Genomic DNA, 19519 nt, shown 5'->3' with positions numbered 1-19519 from the left:
TTGGTGAAAATCCAGGATCTGTATGTGCAAACTCCTGGTACGGCTAAAATGGAGCCTATTTTATGGTAAAGTAAGCCCAACCTATGGTTTCCCATGTACATATATCCTAAACAAACCAAAGCAAATAAAAAAATCCATTGTTACACCGTCACACGGAGAAAGCTATAGGGGTAGATCTGCGGGGTCCCCGCCCTAGGGTTTCCGAAGATACAGATCAGCGGAGCGTCGGAACCGCTTAAAAACTTGCATATGTCCCTAGCATATGTGCACAAGTGTGATGTAGGGTTTGGCTAACCTTGCATGTACCGGCGTTGACGATTTTCGCAGACATGGGCCAGCACTTGGTGAAAATCCAGGATCTGTATGTGCAAACTCCTGGTACGGCTAAAATGGAGCCTATTTTATGGTAAAGTAAGCCCAACCTATGGTTTCCCATGTACATATGTCCTAAACAAACCAAAGCAAATAAAAAAATCCATTGTTACACCGTCACACGGAGAAAGCTATAGGGGTAGATCTGCGGGGTCCCCGCCCTAGGGTTTCCGAAGATTCAGATCAGCGGAGCGTCGGAACCGCTTAAAAACTTGCATATGTCCCTAGCATATGTGCACAAGTGTGATGTAGGGTTTGGCTAACCTTGCATGTACCCGGCGTTGACGATTTTCGCAGACATGCATGGGCCAGCACTTGGTGAAAATCCAGGATCTGTATGTGCTAAATGTTTTCCGTTTCGCGCGTTGGCGGACGGGTGCAACCGCGCGCCCGGTACGGCCATACCGCATGTCCCGGCGGCCCCGTTTTGCGCAGTTGGCAAAGCAAACGGAGCCAAAAAATCGAGCGGAGCCGCGTGGCGTCATTTTATGTGTCCTAGTAACCACTGCAAAAGACGGAACTGGGATACGGCAATTATCTTGGAGAACCCTTCACGAACAGGGCTATCTCGTCCGGAGTTCTATGGCTTTTAGGGGAAATGAGTAGGAAACGGCCCGTTTCACCACATAGTTTGTCGGAACGAGGCCATATTTGGCACGTGCGTGGGCCCTAGGATGGGAAGCAAGGCCCCGGTCGCGGATTTCCAATCCGAACCACGGGCGACGGTTTTTCCATTTTCGGGGTGCCGGAAGGGCTTTTTTTTGTGAAGCAGCTACATGGTGCGCATTTCAGTATCGCGCGGGACCTCCGCGCAGCGGTAGGATACCTCCTACGCACCACCTATCACATGCCATATGCGCGCGGAAGCCATCTGGGAATCCCACCCGCTTCCTGCGGTGCCCCGCCGAATCCGCTGGAAACTGGCCGGATTTGAACTGGGGCGACACTTTCCTTTGCTCAATAAATGGAGGGAAAAATGGTTTTAGGTCTAGGATGCGTCATTTTATGTGCTAAATGTTTTCCGTTTCGCGCGTTGGCGGACGGGTGCAACCGCGCGCCCGCACGGCCATACCGCATGTCCCGGCGGCCCCGTTTTGCGCGATTGGCAAAGCAAATGGAGCCAAAAATCGAGCGGAGCCGCGTGGCGTCATTTTATGTGTCCTAGTAACCACCGCAAAAGACGGAACTGGGATACGGCAATTATCTTGGAGAACCCTTCACGAACAGGGCTATCTCGTCCAGGAGTTCTATGGCTTTTAGGGAAATGAGTAGGAAACGGCCCGTTTCACCACATAGTTTGTCGGAACGAGGCCATATTTGGCACGTGCGTGGGCCCTAGGATGGGAAGCAAGGCCCCAGTCGCGGTTTTCCAATCCGTACCTACGGCGACGTTTTTTGATTTGTGTCGGTTGCTGTTGGGATATTTTTGTGAAGCGGCTACATGGTGCGCATTTCAGTATCGCGCGGGACCTCCGCGCAGCGTAGGATACCTCCTACGCACCACCTATCACATGCCATATGCGCGCGGAAGCCATCTCGGGAATCCCACCCGCTTCTGCGGTGCCCGCCGAATCCGCCGGAAACCGGCCGGATTTGAGCTGGGCGACACTTTCCTTTGCTCAATAAATGGAGGGAAAAATGGTTTTAGGTCTAGGATGCGTCATTTTATGTGCTAAATGTTTTCCGTTTCGCGCGTTGGCGGACGGGTGCAACCGCGCGCCCGGTACGGCCATACCGCATGTCCCGGCGGCCCCGTTTTGCGCAGTTGGCAAAGCAAATGGAGCCAAAAAATCGAGCGGAGCCGCGTGGCGTCATTTTATGTGTCCTAGTAACCACTGCAAAAGACGGAACTGGGATACGGCAATTATCTTGGAGAACCCTTCACGAACAGGGCTATCTCGTCCGGAGTTCTATGGCTTTTAGGGGAAATGAGTAGGAAACGGCCCGTTTCACCACATAGTTTGTCGGAACGAGGCCATATTTGGCACGTGCGTGGGCCCTAGGATGGGAAGCAAGGCCCCGTTCTCGGATTTCAAATCAGAACCACCGGCGACGGTTTTTCCATTTTCGGGGTGCGGAAGGGCTTTTTTTGTGAAGCGGCTACATGGTGCGCATTTCAGTATCGCGCGGGACCTCGCGCAGCGGTAGGATACCTCCTACGCACCACCTATCACATGCCATATGCGCGCGGAAGCCATCTCGGGAATCCCACCCGCTTCTGCGGTGCCCGCCGAATCCGCTCGGAAACCGGCCGGATTTGAATCGGGGCGACACTTTCCTTCGCTCAATAAATGGAGGGAAAAATGGTTTTAGGTCTAGGACGCATCATTTTATGTGCTAAATGTTTTCCGTTTCGCGTTGGCGGACGGGTGCAACCGCGCGCCGTACGGCCATACCGCATGTCCCGGCGGCCCCGTTTTGCGCAGTTGGCAAAGCAAACGGAGCCAAAAAATCGAGCGGAGTCGCGTGGCGTCATTTTATGTGTCCTAGTAACCACCGCAAAAGACGGAACTGGGATACCGCATGTCCCGCGGCCCCGTTTTATGTGTGGCGTCATTTTATGTGTCGGAGTCATTTTATGTGTCGCCACCCTCGGCTCCTCCACCTCGCGCGCTCGGCTCCTAGCAACCACTACAAAAGTAAATAAAGAAATAAAAAATAAAAAAAAAAAAAAAAAACAAAAATAAAAATATAAATAAAAAAAAAAAAAAAAAAAGTGTGCCGCCGGCCTCGCCGTCGGCACAGCCAGGGTTAGTTAAGTGCCGTTCCGACCGACCCCGCACGCCACTGCCTCCTCCAACCCGTGCCGCCACTGCCTCCTCCAACCCGCGCCCGCCGCCGCCGCCAACCTCGCGCGCCGCCCGCCGCCAACCTCGCGCGCCGCCCGCCGCCGCCGCCAACCCCGCCCGCCGCCGCCGCCGCCTCCACCGACCCCGCCCGCCGCCGCCGCCTCCACCAACCCCGCCCGCCGCCGCCGCCTCCACCAACCCCGCCCGCCGCCGCCGCCTGCGCCAACCCCGCCGTCGCCTCCACCTCACCGTCGCCGCCTCCTCCTCCCCTGCTCCGCCGGCCGCCTTCCGTCCTTCCCCCCCATGGCGAATTAGCCCCGGCCCCGGCTTCCCCCTGGTGCTACCTCTCCCCCACCTTCGATCGATCGGGCGGGCGACTCCGCGGCTCCGCTCTCCGCTCCGCTACAGAGGTGAGCAAATCCCCTTCCTCGGCGACCAATTTTTTGGCGGCGGCGATTTCGCAGCGGCCCTAGAAGCTCGCGCAGCTCTAGTAATTTTGGGTGCACCCGGACCTTTGGCCATACGATTAGGGTAGATTATTATTATTATTTACGAGTTCACGTTCGTGTACGCACGCGGCGGTCGATTCGGCTCTTCCTCCCGCTAAATCTAGGTTCCGAGCTTCGATCAGCGCCGCCGGCAAGTGGGGATTCGAGGGGCACCGTGGTGTCCGTGAGGAGCTGAGCAAGCGGGGAGATCGATTGCCAGCTCGTTGCAGTCGTAACAGATCCCCATTTGGGGCGTTTACTTTGTGTAGTTCGGCACATGTTCTCTTAATGTAAGTGGTGATGTCATTGTTGAAGCTTTCATGGCAATGCGAAACCGTAGATTGAAGAAATGATGTAATTTTCTAATTATGCTATGTTCTATCACGTAAGACTTTTCAAGTTTTGAACTATTTGTATTGTGATTGTGCACATTTGATATATGTATTGAACTTGACAATGAATTTGTCTAAACTAGGCCGATGGCGTGACGACCCCGGGTCCCTACTGCTTGACACGATTCGAGACGGTCGCCGACATCGCCGAGGGTGAGCTAAAACTCCACCTCCTCCATATTTTTTACATCACTAGATTCATTTTTCAAGTAAAGTTGCGTAACCTAGGTGTCACTTCCCGTCCGCGAGCGTTACGCGGATAAATATGCATTAGTGGTCGGCATATTTTCAACCGTAACGCTTGCGGCATTTACGGGACAGTCGGCGGATGCGTAGTTGTCTACGTTTTCCATGTTCTACTCCGGTCCGAGTCAGGATTTCGGCGGCGCCTCCCCATTGTTCTCCGGATGCACATCCTCTCGGTTTTTTGCCGAGACGTGTATCGGGAGAGCAGCGGGGAGGTGCTGCCGAAATTCTGACTTGGACCGGGGTAGAGCATGGAGAACGTAGCCAACTACGGATCCGGCGGCTGCTAGGAGCCCACCTAGTAGAGATGTAGGTTGATGCATGCGTTTTCCGGTAAAATAAAAATATGATGCATTTAATTTCATGGTACTATTTGTTGTTTGTCTCCCAATCAAGCAGAGGATGGCTGATAATGGGTGGATGTACAGTGGCCGTGCTAGTTCGACTGAAATGACAGAAGAGTGGGTATGGAAGACCAATTTATTAGTGAAGGAGTTAGCGCGTGGTTCAAAGTCAGGCGTTCGTCCAAGTTGCCCTTGCGCTCGTTGCAAGAGGCGTCATCGTCACGGAAAGGATGATATGACTAAACATCTTTGGTTGAATGGGTATATGCCTGATTACGTCACGTGTGTCGACTTTGCTCGCATTTAACGTGACAGAGGTGAGGTGATGAGGCAGCGAATCGATGGCAATGAGGACGATGGGATTAGATACTTGCTAGATGATCTCCACGATGCCTACATGCCAGAATCGCCAGAACAGGAGGAACCGCCTGAGGGACCGCCAGAACCGGAGGAACCGCCAGAACCGGAGGAACCCGAGCCTACCGCAAAGGCCTTCTATGATATGATGGCTGCGGCTAAGAGGCCTCTATACGAGGGTGCAAAAATTTCTCAGCTCGATGCCATCGCGCAAGTACTAGCCGACAAGGCCCGGTTCGACAACACACCGTGCATGCTTTGAAAAAATTTGGTAACTGTTGGTAACATGTTGCCCGAAGGCCATTGTCTGCCTAAAACCATGTATGCAGCAAAGAAAATGTTGAAAGCGCTCAGCATGGATTATGTGAAGTATGATTGTTGTCCCAAAAACTGTCTTTTGTTTTGGAAAGAGTTTGCGGATGACAAATATTGTAGCAAGTGTGGGTCCTCTAGGTATCATGAGATAACCAGAGCTAATGGTGAGAAGGTGCAGACAAAAGTCGCCGTGAAGATTCTTCGTTATCTCCCGTTCATAAAAAGAATCCAACGGCTTTACATGTCCGAGGAGTCAGCCAAACAGATGACGTGGCATAAGAACGGGTTGAGATTCAAGGACGCGGAGGGACGACTAAACATGGGGCACCCATCTGATGGTAAAGCATGGCAGAACTTTGATGCAAAACACCCCGATAAGGCAAATGATGCTCGGAATGTCGAATGCGATAGCAACCGATGGATTCAATCCATATGGTATGTCGGCATCCGCGTACAGGCTGTTGGCCCGTGTTTGTTATTCCGCTCAATCTCCCTCCCGGAGTCCTTATGCAAAGGAAGACCATATTCCTGTCGATGATCATTCCAGGGCACGATTACCGGGGAAGAATTTGAGTGTATTCATGCAACCGCTTGTGGATGATTTGCACCACTCTTGGCACCATGGGACCTTGACATACGACCGAGCAACGAAGACAAACTTTGTCATGAAAGTTTGGTTCCAATATTCCATGCACGACCTACCTGGGTACGCTCTATTTTGCGGGCATTGTACAGCTGGTAGGTTTCCATGCCCAGTGTGCAGGCACCGATTGGAGTTCATTTGGCTGAATGCGGGTCGCAAATATGTCGCATTTGACAAACATCGAAAGTACCTCAAAAGAGGGCATCGGTTCAGAGGAGACAAAAAGAACTTCACAAAGGGCAAAGTTGTGCGTGAAGAAGAAACGATACCAAAGTTCAATGGTGAAACTGTTGATGGTGAGCTACGTGCTCTCCAGCGTAGTAAAGAACCCGGCAAAACATATGTGGGATATGGTGAGACACACAACTGGACTCACGTGCCAGGCTTAACGCAGCTCGAGTATTACAAGGATCTCGAACTTCCCCATAACATCGATATGATGCACACCGAAAAGAATGTGGGGGAGTCCGTTTTAACACCGTCCTGAACATTCCTGACAAGACAAAGGATAATGTCAAGGCTAGAGTCGATGTTGAGAATCTGTGTGACAGGCAAAGACTACACATGCATCCTCCTGAGGGCAATAGAAAAAATTGGGTCAAGCCGCATGCCAACTACGTGCTTGATAGTCTCCAGAAGAAGGAGGCAATGATGTGGCTGAAATACGCCGTTATGTTCCCAGATGGCTATTGTTCGAATATGAGTAAGGGAGTCAATCTTACAACAGGAAAAGTAAACGGGCTCAAGAGTCACGACTATCATATATGGATTGAGCGACTGATGCCGGTGATGGTTCGAGGGTATCTCCCCGAGCATGTCTGGCGAGTGCTTGCGGAGTTGAGCCATTTCTTCCGCACGGTCTGTGCTAAGCAGATATGTGAGTCGGTGATTGCGAAGTTGCATGATCAAGTGCCGGAGTTGTTATGCAAGTTAGAGATGATCTTTCCACCAGGTTTCTTTACTCCGATGTTACATCTCATTGTGCATCTTGCGAACGAGGCACTCTTGGGTGGACCGGTGCAGTATCGTTGGCAGTTTTGCATTGAGAGAGAGTTCAAGTATATTCGAAACAAATGTGGCAACAAAAATAAGATTGAAGCATGCATAGCTGAGGCAACTATCCTCCGGGAGATGGCAGACGCCACGACAACGTACTATGCGGATGATGTTCCCACTATGCATAACCCGATATCTCGGTACAATATCGACGAGCCCAAGCATGACCCCAAGCTCCTCCTCTTCAAATGTCACGGTGGCAAGGCTGGTGCCTCTAAAAAGGGCATCTTGACAAAGGAAGAGAAAGATTGCATAATGTTTTATGTGGTTACGAACATGCAAGAAGTGCTCAAATTCATAAGGTAAAATGGTGAACAAATTACTTTGCTATTAGTAACTCGATTTTGGTCTAATACGTTTTTTCTTCCTTTTAGCCAATACAAGGATGAATATTGGACGAGATCGACGGATCCCTCTGATGCGGAGATGGAGATTCTTTTGAAAGAGAGTCGTCCCGGAAAGAAAAAATTCCTGGATTGGTTCTACGAAAAAGTAATTTCTAACAAGTCCCTTTTATCCAATACTTTTGCAATCCGTGACTTGTCCCTCTTATTACACGTAACTAATGCAAAGAAACAATTTGAACTGAATTTGTAGGGAGGTGATCCCAACGTTGAGATGACGGATGAGCTGAGATGTGTTTCCCAGGGTTGCAACCGTAGAATCTCAATGTATGAGAAGTACGATGTGAATGGGTATCGCTTCCATACAGAGTATCACCGTAAGAATCGGCCTAACCCAAAAACTATAAATACTGGGGTCTTCACCAAAGGATCCGATGACATAGAATACTACGGAAGGTTAGAGAATGTATACGAGCTGACATTCAATAGGACAAACATACAACTCAATCTCGTTGTGTTCAAATGCCACTGGTTCGACCCACAAGTTGGACAGAGAAGCACTCCTTCCATTGGGTTAGTGGAAGTTAGGCCTTCAACCTGCTATAGCGGAGCCGATGTCTTTGTTGTGGCTCACCAAGCCAAGCAAGTTTATTATTTGCCCTACCCATGTCAAAAGGAGTACCTCAAAGGCTGGGAAGTCGTGTTCAAGGTATCACCACATGGTAAGCTACCCATGCCCTCCGACGAGGATTACAACAACATTGACCCTGTAACATACGAGGGAATTTTTTATCAAGAGCAAGAGAACTTTGGGGATTTCGAAATAGAAATTGGTCTTGAGGACCTCGAGAACGAGGCACATCTTCATGGTGAAACAGTGGTGGACCTAAAGGACATACAAATGCTCACCAAGTTACATGAGGGCAATGGGTTCAATGATGAGACTCCACCGACATTCCCACCCAACCTCATTACTCACATGATACCGATAGTGATAGTGAAAATGAGAACCCAATGCCTCGTTATGAGAACCCAATGCCTCATTATGATAGTGATGATTCGAGGTGAGGGTCCTTTATGCCTTTATGCTTAGTATCTATTTTTCCATATGCTTCTTATACTTAGTATTTATTTTTCAATATGCTTCTTATGCTTAGTATCTATTTTTCAATATGCTTCTTATGCTTAGTATCTATTTTTCAATATGCTTCTTATGCTTAGTATCTATTTTTCAATATGCTTCTTATGCTTAGTATCTATTTTTTGCTTAGTGTCTACATTTTATTAAGGCATGAATGCTTACTTGTTTACTCTTTGTCAATGCGAGGTGATTGATCAATATGAGCGGAAGCAAGCAATCCATGAACTCCATTTTGAAGAGTATGAGCCAACGAAGTTCACCGGGACCACTAGAAGTGGAAGACCAACGCGGGCCTGCTCGCGTTACGCGGACGATGACACGGGTGGAGTTGGAGGTGGAGGTGTAGGTGGAGGTGGAGGACGTGGTGGAGGTGGAGGACGAGGTGGAGGTGGAGGACGAGCTGGAGGACGAGGCGGAGGCGGAGGTGGAGGACGAGGACGAGGTGGAGGTGGAGGACGAGGACGAGGTGGAGGTGGACCTTTCCTTGGTGACATACCCTCTGCTTCTGGCGACGTGGCTTCCCAGTCCGCTCACACACAGTCCACTGGGGGGAGATGGAGGTGGAGATGGAGGTGGAGATGGAGGTGGAGGGGCAGGACGAGGAGGCGGAGAGGGAGCTGGCGCCGACGAAGTTGCGCGGTCGTGGTGACGCGCAAGTCCCTGATGAGAGGAGGGAGCCGACTCGCCGGGATGCGCAAGCCCTCATCATCCCGAACGAAAAAGAGTAAGTTTAATTTTGAACATTTAGATTCATTTTGCTATGTACTAATGTTTTCATTATTGTGCATAATCGATTGGCATACTAATGTTTTGATTATTGTGCAGCAATTGGACATATGACAAGGGGTTCGCCACCGTCGAGCATGATTGGAGCTCTTATTAGGCGATGCGGCCGGGCTTTTACACTCCGGTCCCCGGCGGCGAGAAGAAGCTAGCCGAGACTTGGGCGGACTATGAGGCAGCTCCTTGCCCGGCTTTGGGACAGCTTCGACGCCGTGTACACCAAGTTTTGGGTAAAGCATGCTTCTCGAGTTTACTTCATAGTTGATGACCACACTATTCTAACTCATGTCTCTCTCACAAGTATTCTTATGCATGATTGCAGACCAATTATAAGGTGCCAGATGATATGGTTGAGCTAGGGAAGGCGGTATCGACTAGGGCTTGTCGAGAGGTTGACAAGGCAACAAAGTGGTACAATCGAAGCATACACGCATCGGGCACTTCAAGGCTGAGCAGGGCACGAGGGTCAAGAAAGCTGACAATATCGGGGACGATCCTCGAGATGACAAAGGAAGATTACTTCAAGGTAAGTAAATATTCAATGAGACTCTATGTTCTGCATAGTTGGGATTGCATTATGTGTTCTTCAAATGAGTTTTGGTTTTTCGTGTTATGCCCCTATGGTGCGAGAATAAGGAAGACGCATTTGAGGCCTTGGTAGCGAGGTGGGTTGGCGAAGACGCCGACTTCAACGCCAAGAGCGCGCGCAACAAGGCAAACCGGGCACTGGAGGAACACACGGCGGGAAGCCGCGACAGAGCGCTACAGGAAGCACAAGGTACATATATACATGGAACAACTTGCATTTATTTCCCCTCATATTACTACTTGATACACATAACATTTATCTTGTCATGCAGGAGGCGGAACTCGGGAGCCTCTCACCGAGGTGGGAGGGTGGCGAAGATGAAGCCGAAGCAGCCCGATCCGAGCCAGCCTCGGCCCTCGCTGCCCGAGTACTACGGCTTTGCCGAAGAGGAGTTGGACAAGTACTGCTCGGTGTTCAAGGGTCTTCATCCGGAGGTGGATGATCCTATTGAGCAGGAGACCGACTTGACGGCGATTATGGTGGCGGGGAGCGGCTCGGAGCATGGCCACACGAAGCTTCTTAGTGGGGTGATCAAGCCGCAGAGGACCCTCACGCAGATCAGGTCTACCCTCACCGCCGGCGACCCACCGGTCGCGCCTCCTCGACACCGTCGTACGGATGTAAGTTTTCTCATTTCCATCTTCTTTCCAACATTCATCCCTGAATGGCTAAAGTGACATGACTCCTTTTCTTGGAAATTGTAGGCTCACTTTGAGGCCGCCTACGCGGCCGCTTATGAGAACTATTTGACGGTTGTAGCAGAGTGGGACCTCAAGAGAGCGGCTTGGGAAGAGTACCAGGAGGCGACGAGTCGTGTAAGTTCCAATCTTTTATGGTTCGAAGACATGACAAGTCCCACCTCCCCTTTTTTTATATCTGCGGCGCTTGACATCTAAACTATCTTGCAGGCGGTCAGGACGTTCTTCCAGACTGGAGAGAGGATCGCACTTCCGGAAGAGGAGCCACCTAGGCCGGGGCCGACTCCAGTGTGCCCATCGAGGGAAGCTTTCGCGGCCACATACTACGCACGGACTCCGGTAAGTCCTGTGCCTAACCAGTTCTCACCGCTTTCCTTTCCCATGTGTAAGATGCTAACTCTTGTCAAACATGTAGGGCACGGAAGTTCGCGGAACCGACCCTCTCCCCGGTTCGTCGCGCGAGGGCACACCGATGCACCCCGGCCGCCATTCTCCCGGTGCTTCAGGGGTTTTCACCTGCTTGGCGATGGTTCGAGCCATGGTTCTACTTCGGTCTACCTCGACAAAGGCCGGACGCCCGAATTTACGAGTCGGACCCCCGATCTTAGTTTCCCTTAGCTAGGTGTCTAGCGGGTGTGCGTCGATCGTGTGTGCCATGTGTCGACGATGTATGATGATTGTGTGTGCTACATGACACATATTTGTATCACGATGATGTTGTTGCTACATTTGATGATGATTATGTCTTTGTGCAACATTTGTGATGCATTTGAATGTATATTACTGCTATATATCTTGTGCGTGCGGTCTTGGGCCAGAAATGCAGCGTGGAAACCAAATGGTATGAGTTACGTGCCGAGGGCATAGCCGTGGGCACAGCCCCCTGGACGTGCCAAATGGCGAGGCTGTGCGACGGCTATGCCGTCGGCACGACAGAAGGGTGCGCCAACCGGCACGGAGCGGGCGGCAGCGCGTCGGGCCGAAGGACTGGGCCGACGGCTTGGCCGTCGGCACAGATCAGGCGTGGACGCGTGGCAGCCTCTGGTCCTCCGATGGCGACATCCGGGCCGACGGCTTGGCCGTCGGCACGCAGCAGGGGCGTGGACGCGTGGCAGCCTCTGGTCCTCCGATGGCGGTGTCTAGGCCGACGGCTTGGCCGTCAAGACAAGACCTCCCTTGACCTAACGGCCGTTAGACGCTCCGCGGGCCCCACGTTGGATGTGCCGACGGCCAGCTCGTGCCGACGGCGTCGTTTGACCGTCGGGCTGGAGTCCGTGCCGACGGCAAAGGCTGGGCCGACGGCGAGCCGATTTGTCGCAGGCGATGCCGTGCCGACGGCGGTGTGCCGACGGCGGCCGTCGGCACAGACGTGGGCCGACGGCAGATGATGCTGTGCCGACGGCCGCCGGCCGTCGGCCCCTCCGCTGGTTCCCGTAGTGGTGCAGTATAAGTCACGGTATAATTGCACAACATAGACTAGGACTCCCTAGTCAGTTAGGTCTACCTCCATCTAGCTCTAGGTTATGACGCCTTTATAAGCCTGGCTAGGGACAACCTTTAGGGCACGAGACAAAAACGAAACATACCTCATAGTAACCTAAAGGCTTAGTTTTTGTTGTTTTAATGAATTCTAGCAGAAAGTAGCGATCATCCACCGAGGGAACGTGAACCGTGGTAAACCGCCGACTTATACCGTTCGGAACATCTTGTCGTTTAGTTCCACTACAAACCCAAAGTCCCTCATGGCACTATCGTTGACAAGGCAAGCAAAATAAATAGCGCAAAAAATGATGATAACCCCACTCCCGAGCTACCCAATGTTCCAATGCGGCAGGGGTGGGAGAGACCAAAATTCCAGCAAAAGAGGGCACGGAGGCGGCCGAGGGTCGGGACACGATGCTTCAACTATCATTGACATGGGCTGCTTCTATTGGGCATGGACTTCTTAGAAGCGACACCATGCATCAACTACATATATGCCTTAACTGGTTGTGCCTGGCAATGACCTTGTTGGAAGCATTGTTTTGAGAGTGGGGACTATCTTCAGGGTAAAAACCTAAGACCTTTGGTCGGACGACGCTGGTGCATTGTTCCCTTCTTGGAAGCGTCGCTTTTGGAGAGTCTGTATTTCAGGTGTTGTCACGGTGGTGGTTGTATTGCTGTTGCTAGGTCTGGAATGCTGCAGCGAGACTTTTATTTCTTAGTTTTCTTTACTCTTTTTTGGCTGTGTGCATCCGTACTGCAAATAGGGTGGGGCGTTGTTGCAGAGGCTGGGTATAATTAGTATTTTTTGATATTAATATATTCCCTTTAATGAAAAAAAAATATATGAAGGGTTACGAATTGGATTGGATGGCTTCAGCCTCCTCGGCTTGGGTTCTTCTTCTTCCTCCTATCTTCCTCGTCTGCTAATCTGCAATACCAAATCGCTAGATTCCTGTAATCCATGGCTTGCAACCTGAATTCTTATTGAGCACTATATATATATCTCTGGTAATTACAGTGTTGTTAACTGATCGAGTTCATTCAGAACAAATGAGTAAGTAGAAATTCCATACTTTCGTGCACGGGATCTAGACAGAGGATACAACATGGTCGAAGGGGTGTGTGCTAACGTAGACAAGATTTGATTGCTCTTGTGTTAGGCGTGTTGGATTCGCCCACGGATCAATCGCATCAAACTACACGAACACACGTAAACACAAACTTTATCGCTAAGGGTGTGTGTCGCACCCTCTAAAACTATTCTCTTTCCCAAGTGCTAATAAGTGCTCGGTGGCCAATTTGTCGCCGTGAGCCCTCGATTTATGGCCATCCGATGGCTTCTGATCAACGCGGTTGATGCGTCTCGCGACTTGCTCGTCCCGACAGTTTCCACCTTCCGTCAAGCCATTCCCCACCATCTCCACTGTAGCTAGGGTTTCGATCGGCAAGCTGAACGCGCCGGCGGCTAGAGAGTGCGCGCAAGAGGGCGTCGAGTTCGTCCATGGAGAGCTAGCCACGCGCAGGGAGAGGGAGATCGTTCGAGGGCGAGGCGCGAGGGAGTGCGCCTAGCTCAGAGGCGGAGGTCGACCCGCGCGTGAGGGTGATCGAGATCAGATATGAAGAACGAAGAGCGCCATAGGGATTCGAGCTTGGATTCGTGATTTACGAAAGCGGCGGCGTTTACATCGTGGATCCTGAGGTTAGCCCTGAACTCAAAATTCCCCTGAATCCATGCATTAGTGACGTTAATCCAAGGTATTTTGTTTGATTTTTTTTTGCGTGAATTTCATTTCTACACCAGATCCCTCGGTTCTACCGTTTCCCCTGGTTTGCTTAGCCGCTAGTGTGGAATTTATGTAGACTGTTCGATTTTAGTTGGACTACGATGAAACCAGATGAGAGGCAGAGGATGAGCAAATCAGATGGATCTCGTAATGTTGACATGTCGTACTTCAGACATGGTAGTAGCTTATTAGACCACAAAACTGTGTGGTTCCAGCCTATGAGTTTGGTCACTTCTCGTTCGACCACAGTCTAGTATAGCAATAGGATGATCTTCCAGGAATTTTTGAGCTTTCAATTTATTATCGGAGAATTAAAGCTTTTGCTGATATTATCATCCCAATAACCAATGACCAATTGGGCAAGAGGAAAAAGGCACTTGGATAATTAACTAGTACAACATATGGCTCTATGGTATGCAGGTTAATTTGTCTTGCTAGTACATCGCTAGAGAACATGAGATCGCTCAGCGCGGAATATATAAGGACTGTGGTCTTAACTAAGGTGATCATCATAGGTAAGTTGATGTGTACCAGTTAATTAGATTTCTGTTTGGAACATTGACCAGCTGTGTTTTGTCAACAAAGTTAAGTTGCCTACACCATGATATTAAGTTGAATTTCCTACATGGTAAAGTAACATATAGCATTTAATTAAGTTGATTACACAACAGATTGTGTTATTGCTGAAAACCGGTGCAGGTTTTAAGATCACCCTGCTTTTTCTTGAGTCATCCAAGAGTTTGAAGGTTCTTGAGTTTGTGGGTGTAACTAAGTTGTGGTTATCAGATTACATAGTTGCTTCTCGGGTGTAGGTAAGTTGCATTCTTGGTTTGACTGTTGTTTCTTGTATAACTAAGTTATAGTTATCCCATCACCTAGTTGTTTTTCGGGTGTAGGTAAGTTGCAGCCTTGGTTCCACTATATTTAACCCATCACCTAATTGCTTTTTAGGTGTAGGTTAGTTGCAGTCTTGGTTCCACTGTTGTGTTGTTTCTGGTATAACTAAGTTGTAGGGACTGTTTGGACTGAGCCCTTGGCGTGCCCTGCCAAATTTTGGCAGCCAATTTTTTGCCCTCCGCTCGCGCGCGATTTCGTGTAATAATCCATTGGCAGGCATGGGATGGGCCTGGGGTCACCAATTATTTTGCACCCAATCAAGCAACACCAAAGCCTCATGGGTGTGACAATATTTTGGTAAGGCTGGCCCCAGAACCAAACGCACATGTAGTTATCTCATCGCCTACTTGCTTTCCGGGGTAAAAAGTTGCAATCTTGGTTCCACTTTATTGTTTGCTGGTTTAACAAAGTTGCAGTTATCCCATCACCTAGCGTGATCCTACAAATAGAAGTACATGGTTTTGTCCTCTGCTCAGGCATATTTCACTGATTTAGGGCTTTTAAGTTGCTTATCAAATTTAATTAAGTTACTTACTCATCATTAAGTTGTATAGCTAGGTTTTTTAGGCCCCCTCAAGTTGATATTGATATGCCGAAGCATGGTATCCATTTTTTTCAGTGGATGAGTTTTTTAACCTTCTTAAGTAAGTTAATTAGTGTTCCTTATTACGTTATTTTGCAGATCCATGGAATAGATTTTTTTGATATATTATACGTTTTTTTTCGACGTCGTACGCAAAAGTTATTGCGGTTTTACCATTTTTCAAAACATTTTTGCAAAATAAGTGAAAATTCAAATTTGTTAATTTTCCCTAATAGTAGGTTGCATAACATACAAGAATCCGAAAACATTTTATTTTTTGAATTTTGTATCATTTTCTTTTCTATTTTACAGTGTTAAAAAAGGCGATCCACGGGGGGGGGGGGGGGGGGGGTGTGTGTGGAGGTGCATGGGGAGTCAAAAAACCTTTAGTCCCGGTTGGTAATACGAACCGGGACTAAAGGACTGGTGCGGTTTTGCCCCATAGACCACCCTTTAGTCCCGGTTTGTATTACCAACCGGGACTAAAGGGTCCAAACGAACCGGGACTAAAGGGTTTTCATGATGAACCGGGACCAATACCCCCTATTGGTCCCGGTTTGGTTCAAAATGGGGACTAAAGGGTGGGACGAAAGGCCTCTTTTCCACTAGTGTTACCATCCGATTCAAAGTAATTGACTCAACTTTGTTTAGGTACAGATGTATCTAGACGGGTCTATTGACTAGATACATTTATATTTAGACAAAATTAAATTAATTAATATGAACCGGAGAAACTACATAGTTTATCAGTGTGGCCATTAGGACGCTTGGATGCGTCGTGGTGAAGAAGACCAAGGAAACGAAAAATAAGAACACATGTGTGCCCTCTGTGCCTCAGTATCAATTTGACGGTATCAAATGCATGCCGAAACCATGCCGTACCGGTCCCAACTTAGACGAGATCTGCCTGACGGATCATTTTTTTTTTGCGGTGTAGAGTTGTGAAAGTTTCAAGATAATTCCAAAAAACACTACATTTCAGGCATGTGTAACAAAAAACTAGTATAACTTTACGTAAGGGTTTTAAAAACCACCACTCTAGCGCTAACACATAACAAAAAACACTGATTCATGTCTGATGATGGTTTAATGGCTAAACTGACATGTGGATCCCGCTGCTAGGCTTACGTGGAGATCAATAATGATCAAGGGAGAAGATCGTTCTTGTTCTGGACTTTTCTGTAAATTTTAGTGGGACAAACACTAGTTAAAATATCCTATTATCTCCTTTTTCTCCAAATAAAATAGGTCCATCCGTCTCTTCCATCCTCGGCCACCGGCGTTGGCCCTCAGCTACGAGTCGTATCTCCGGCGTGCTAGCCGCGCGCTGCCGCCTTCTCCTAGGCGCATGTGCCCCGCTGTGTGTTGTGCCCCGTCGTGGTCCTTTCCCCGGTGCGGTCGCGAATTAGGACGTTACGGCACGACACAGCTGCCGGAGCTCGGGAAGGCGAGGACGATGAGCCGAGGAACCTCAACGAGTAGTGGTTACACATGCATGCTCGGCGGGAGCGCGGAGGGGATCATCGACATGGTTCCACGACGACGGCCGGGGCGGGTTCTCGTTGGGAATGAGCTAGGGGATGCGCCGTTCCACGTGATCGACTCCGGCAGGACTAGGTAGACTCCAGGGACCATCTGGGACACGGCGGAGGGGTCAAATCGCTACGCGGCGGAGCTTAGCCGAAGCGGAGGAAGATTGGGTTGGGGACGATAGCGCACACCACCTCGGCTCGATTCCCTTGGCGCTTAGCGGTAGCAGGAAACGGTGGCGACGATGGGCTCAACGTATTGGCGACAGAGAGAACCTGCAGGAGCGCACGCCGCGCTGCCGTTTTCCCGGCCCGAGACAGAGACCCACATACGAGCTAGCTCTAGTTCAACCAGACAAGGGAGGCTCTGGCTGAAAAAAAAAGTAAGAAAATGAAGGGATAAAAAGTAAGAAAAGAATAGGAAAAATTGTGGACCAAAAAATGATAGAATTACTAATGTACCAAAGGCGCTTTTTGCAAAATGTACATGCCATGTCATCCTGACAATGGGACCCACATGTCAGTTTCGTGATTACACTACCGTCAAATATGAATCAGTGCTTTTTTTGTTACGTATTACCGCTAGAGTAGTGGTTTTTTAACATAAAGTGACGGTTTTTGGTTACACGTGCCTGAAATGTGGTGGTTTTTTGTAATCTTCTCGAAAGTTTCGTTTATCCAATTAGGTTGAAGGAGTCCTACCCATGGCAACACGGCCTAAGGATGTGGTTGTTAACTTGTTATATAAGTGGCACCAAATGAATAGCTAGGAAGGCAGGCAAAACTCACACAAGAAAACTAGAACAGAAACAAAAAGGATGAGCGAAGAGGATCTGAGCAAGATGGCTAATTGCTTTGGCGAGGTGGTCGACGACGAAAAGCTGAACAAGATGGACAAGTACATGGGGAGACCCAAGACGCGGGCAGACCGGGCACAGGAGGCCTGGAATTCGATGAGCGAGGACGGTAAGGACACGAACGCGATTAGGTATGTGGAGGGTCTCAAGGCCATCTATGGTGATGGGCAGTCCACCTTGTGCCTCGTGTATAACGCGACCGGTGACACCCTCCGCAAGGAGGACAACCACGATTGGTATGGTTACATCGGCCCCAGCGTTCCCTACCCTGCTGTCATCGGTAATGGCCAATGGGCTGCCTTCCATCACGTCCACCGGACTGGCGAGCCGTCAGGTTCGGTAGGCGCTGTAGTGTACCGTGGCAGGAACAAAGAAGGAGAGTTCAAAGACTATCTGGTTGCCTGGAGTACTCCATGGGGTCCCTGGTACCGAAACAAGGTATGTATGTTTCGAAAATTACTCGCTTAAGCATTTTGATTGTGCAAGTCCCAACTGTGACTCTCAACTGCGAATGATCTTCTGTAATCCTTTGTCCCAACAATCATAAGAAAGAGCCTCTCAATACCAAGTCAGTAGTGTTCAATATAATCCTTGGATATATCATTGGACTAATTGTTTGTCAAAGTTCAATCTTTGGCAATAAAATGCATTATATGTACCCGCCAGAGAGAGTAATTGATTGTTAATTCCAACAAGCTCATGACGGACAATAATCCCTGCAGGCTTATTGCGAGATTGGTGCCGTCGGCGCCTTCAAAAATCTATGGGGCGGCCTGTATAACGTTGTGGCAAATTCCAATTATTCTTCCAACGCCAGGTCCGTTGGGTGCGAGATGGAAGCAAGCATTGAAACAGGCGACAGTCCTAAGTTCACTGTAAGAATCAGCTGCCGCTGATCAGCCATCGATTTCCATAACTAATTAAAATGCGCTCAAGGATCATCAGACTATGGATCCATCGATATGGTTAAGTAATTCGGTTTGTTACCAATTGCATCCTCGTATGAATGTATCATCTTGTCCTTTCCTTTTATTCCAAATAGTTCCACACCTGTAATTTCATGTATTCTAGTTCTGCCGTGAGTCATCTGGCCTAGTTTATGTATCCCGAATAATTATATATGAAACGAGAGGTTAAGTCTGTGTTTCTTCACGAATTCCATGGATCGAAGAGTTTTCCATGAATTTGTGCATGTGGCAGCTGCCGATGAACTTCTTATTTGCAACCGTTGCAATCACGGCCTTCTCCAAATTTTTTATTTATTATCATTATGAGTCATCCTTTTTGGCAAAGAGAATATATTAATATCATGAAGATATTAATTATACTCAGCCTCTCCAGCAACGCATTGTCCTAGTGTCATTAGCTGATGTACGCAACCAAATACAGTAAAAAAAGAAAATTGATTACAATAAAATAAAAATCTCGCTACAGTGACACTTTCTTGTACTAGTAGCACTAACAGGAAAGTGATCACTGTAGAAAATGTCATCATCGCCCGAGGTTAGGTTTTCACCATGAAGAAAGTCATCGCTCACAAAACAACTCCTTCAACAAGATCATTTCAAGGCACACAGCCAATTAAGATCACACCTTGGATGACAATATAGATGCACACAGCCAATTAAGATCACACCTTGGATGACAATACAGATGCACACTGCTAAAAAAAAAATTACTGAAAAGAAAATTCCCGCTATCGTGGTCCAGTCCTTGTAGCAGCAGACAAAATACCACCAAGACAGCACAAAAAATTTATCTTTTGCAAAGACGAGGCCTCCAAGAAAGAAACATTGTACAAGTGTCATCATCGCCCTATCACAGATC

At 48.9% G+C, this 19519-nt stretch overlaps 1 protein-coding gene and 1 long non-coding RNA gene across 3 annotated transcripts; both read left to right on the top strand.

Moving 5' to 3' along the window:
* Positions 1–10369: 10369 nt before the first annotated feature.
* On the top strand, positions 10370–10973 carry LOC139831198 (uncharacterized). The gene is made up of 3 exons (XR_011745870.1): positions 10370–10479; positions 10564–10674; positions 10768–10973. It is a non-coding gene; the product is annotated as an uncharacterized lncRNA (long non-coding RNA).
* Positions 10974–13362: 2389 nt separating this feature from the next.
* Positions 13363–18848, top strand: LOC127326292 (23 kDa jasmonate-induced protein-like). 2 transcript variants are annotated; one of them, XR_007867762.2, is made up of 2 exons: positions 13363–13741; positions 18415–18552. XR_007867762.2 is itself a non-coding variant. In XM_051353145.2 (2 exons), exons 1-2 carry the CDS (start codon positions 17654–17656, stop codon positions 18586–18588), a joined length of 651 nt encoding a protein of 216 aa, XP_051209105.2. In that variant the 5' UTR covers positions 17162–17653; the 3' UTR covers positions 18589–18848. The 2 variants fall into 2 exon arrangements, 1 of the variants encoding a protein (XP_051209105.2); XM_051353145.2 differs by lacking the exon at positions 13363–13741 and adding an exon at positions 17162–18130 and having other exon boundaries at positions 18415–18848.
* Positions 18849–19519: the final 671 nt, after the last annotated feature.

This window comes from Lolium perenne, chromosome 5, assembly GCF_019359855.2.
Source record: "Lolium perenne isolate Kyuss_39 chromosome 5, Kyuss_2.0, whole genome shotgun sequence".
Classification (NCBI taxonomy): Eukaryota; Viridiplantae; Streptophyta; class Magnoliopsida; order Poales; family Poaceae; genus Lolium; species Lolium perenne.
The sequence above is the reverse complement of the archived record's forward strand: the minus strand, read 5'-3'. Positions and strand labels throughout refer to the sequence as shown.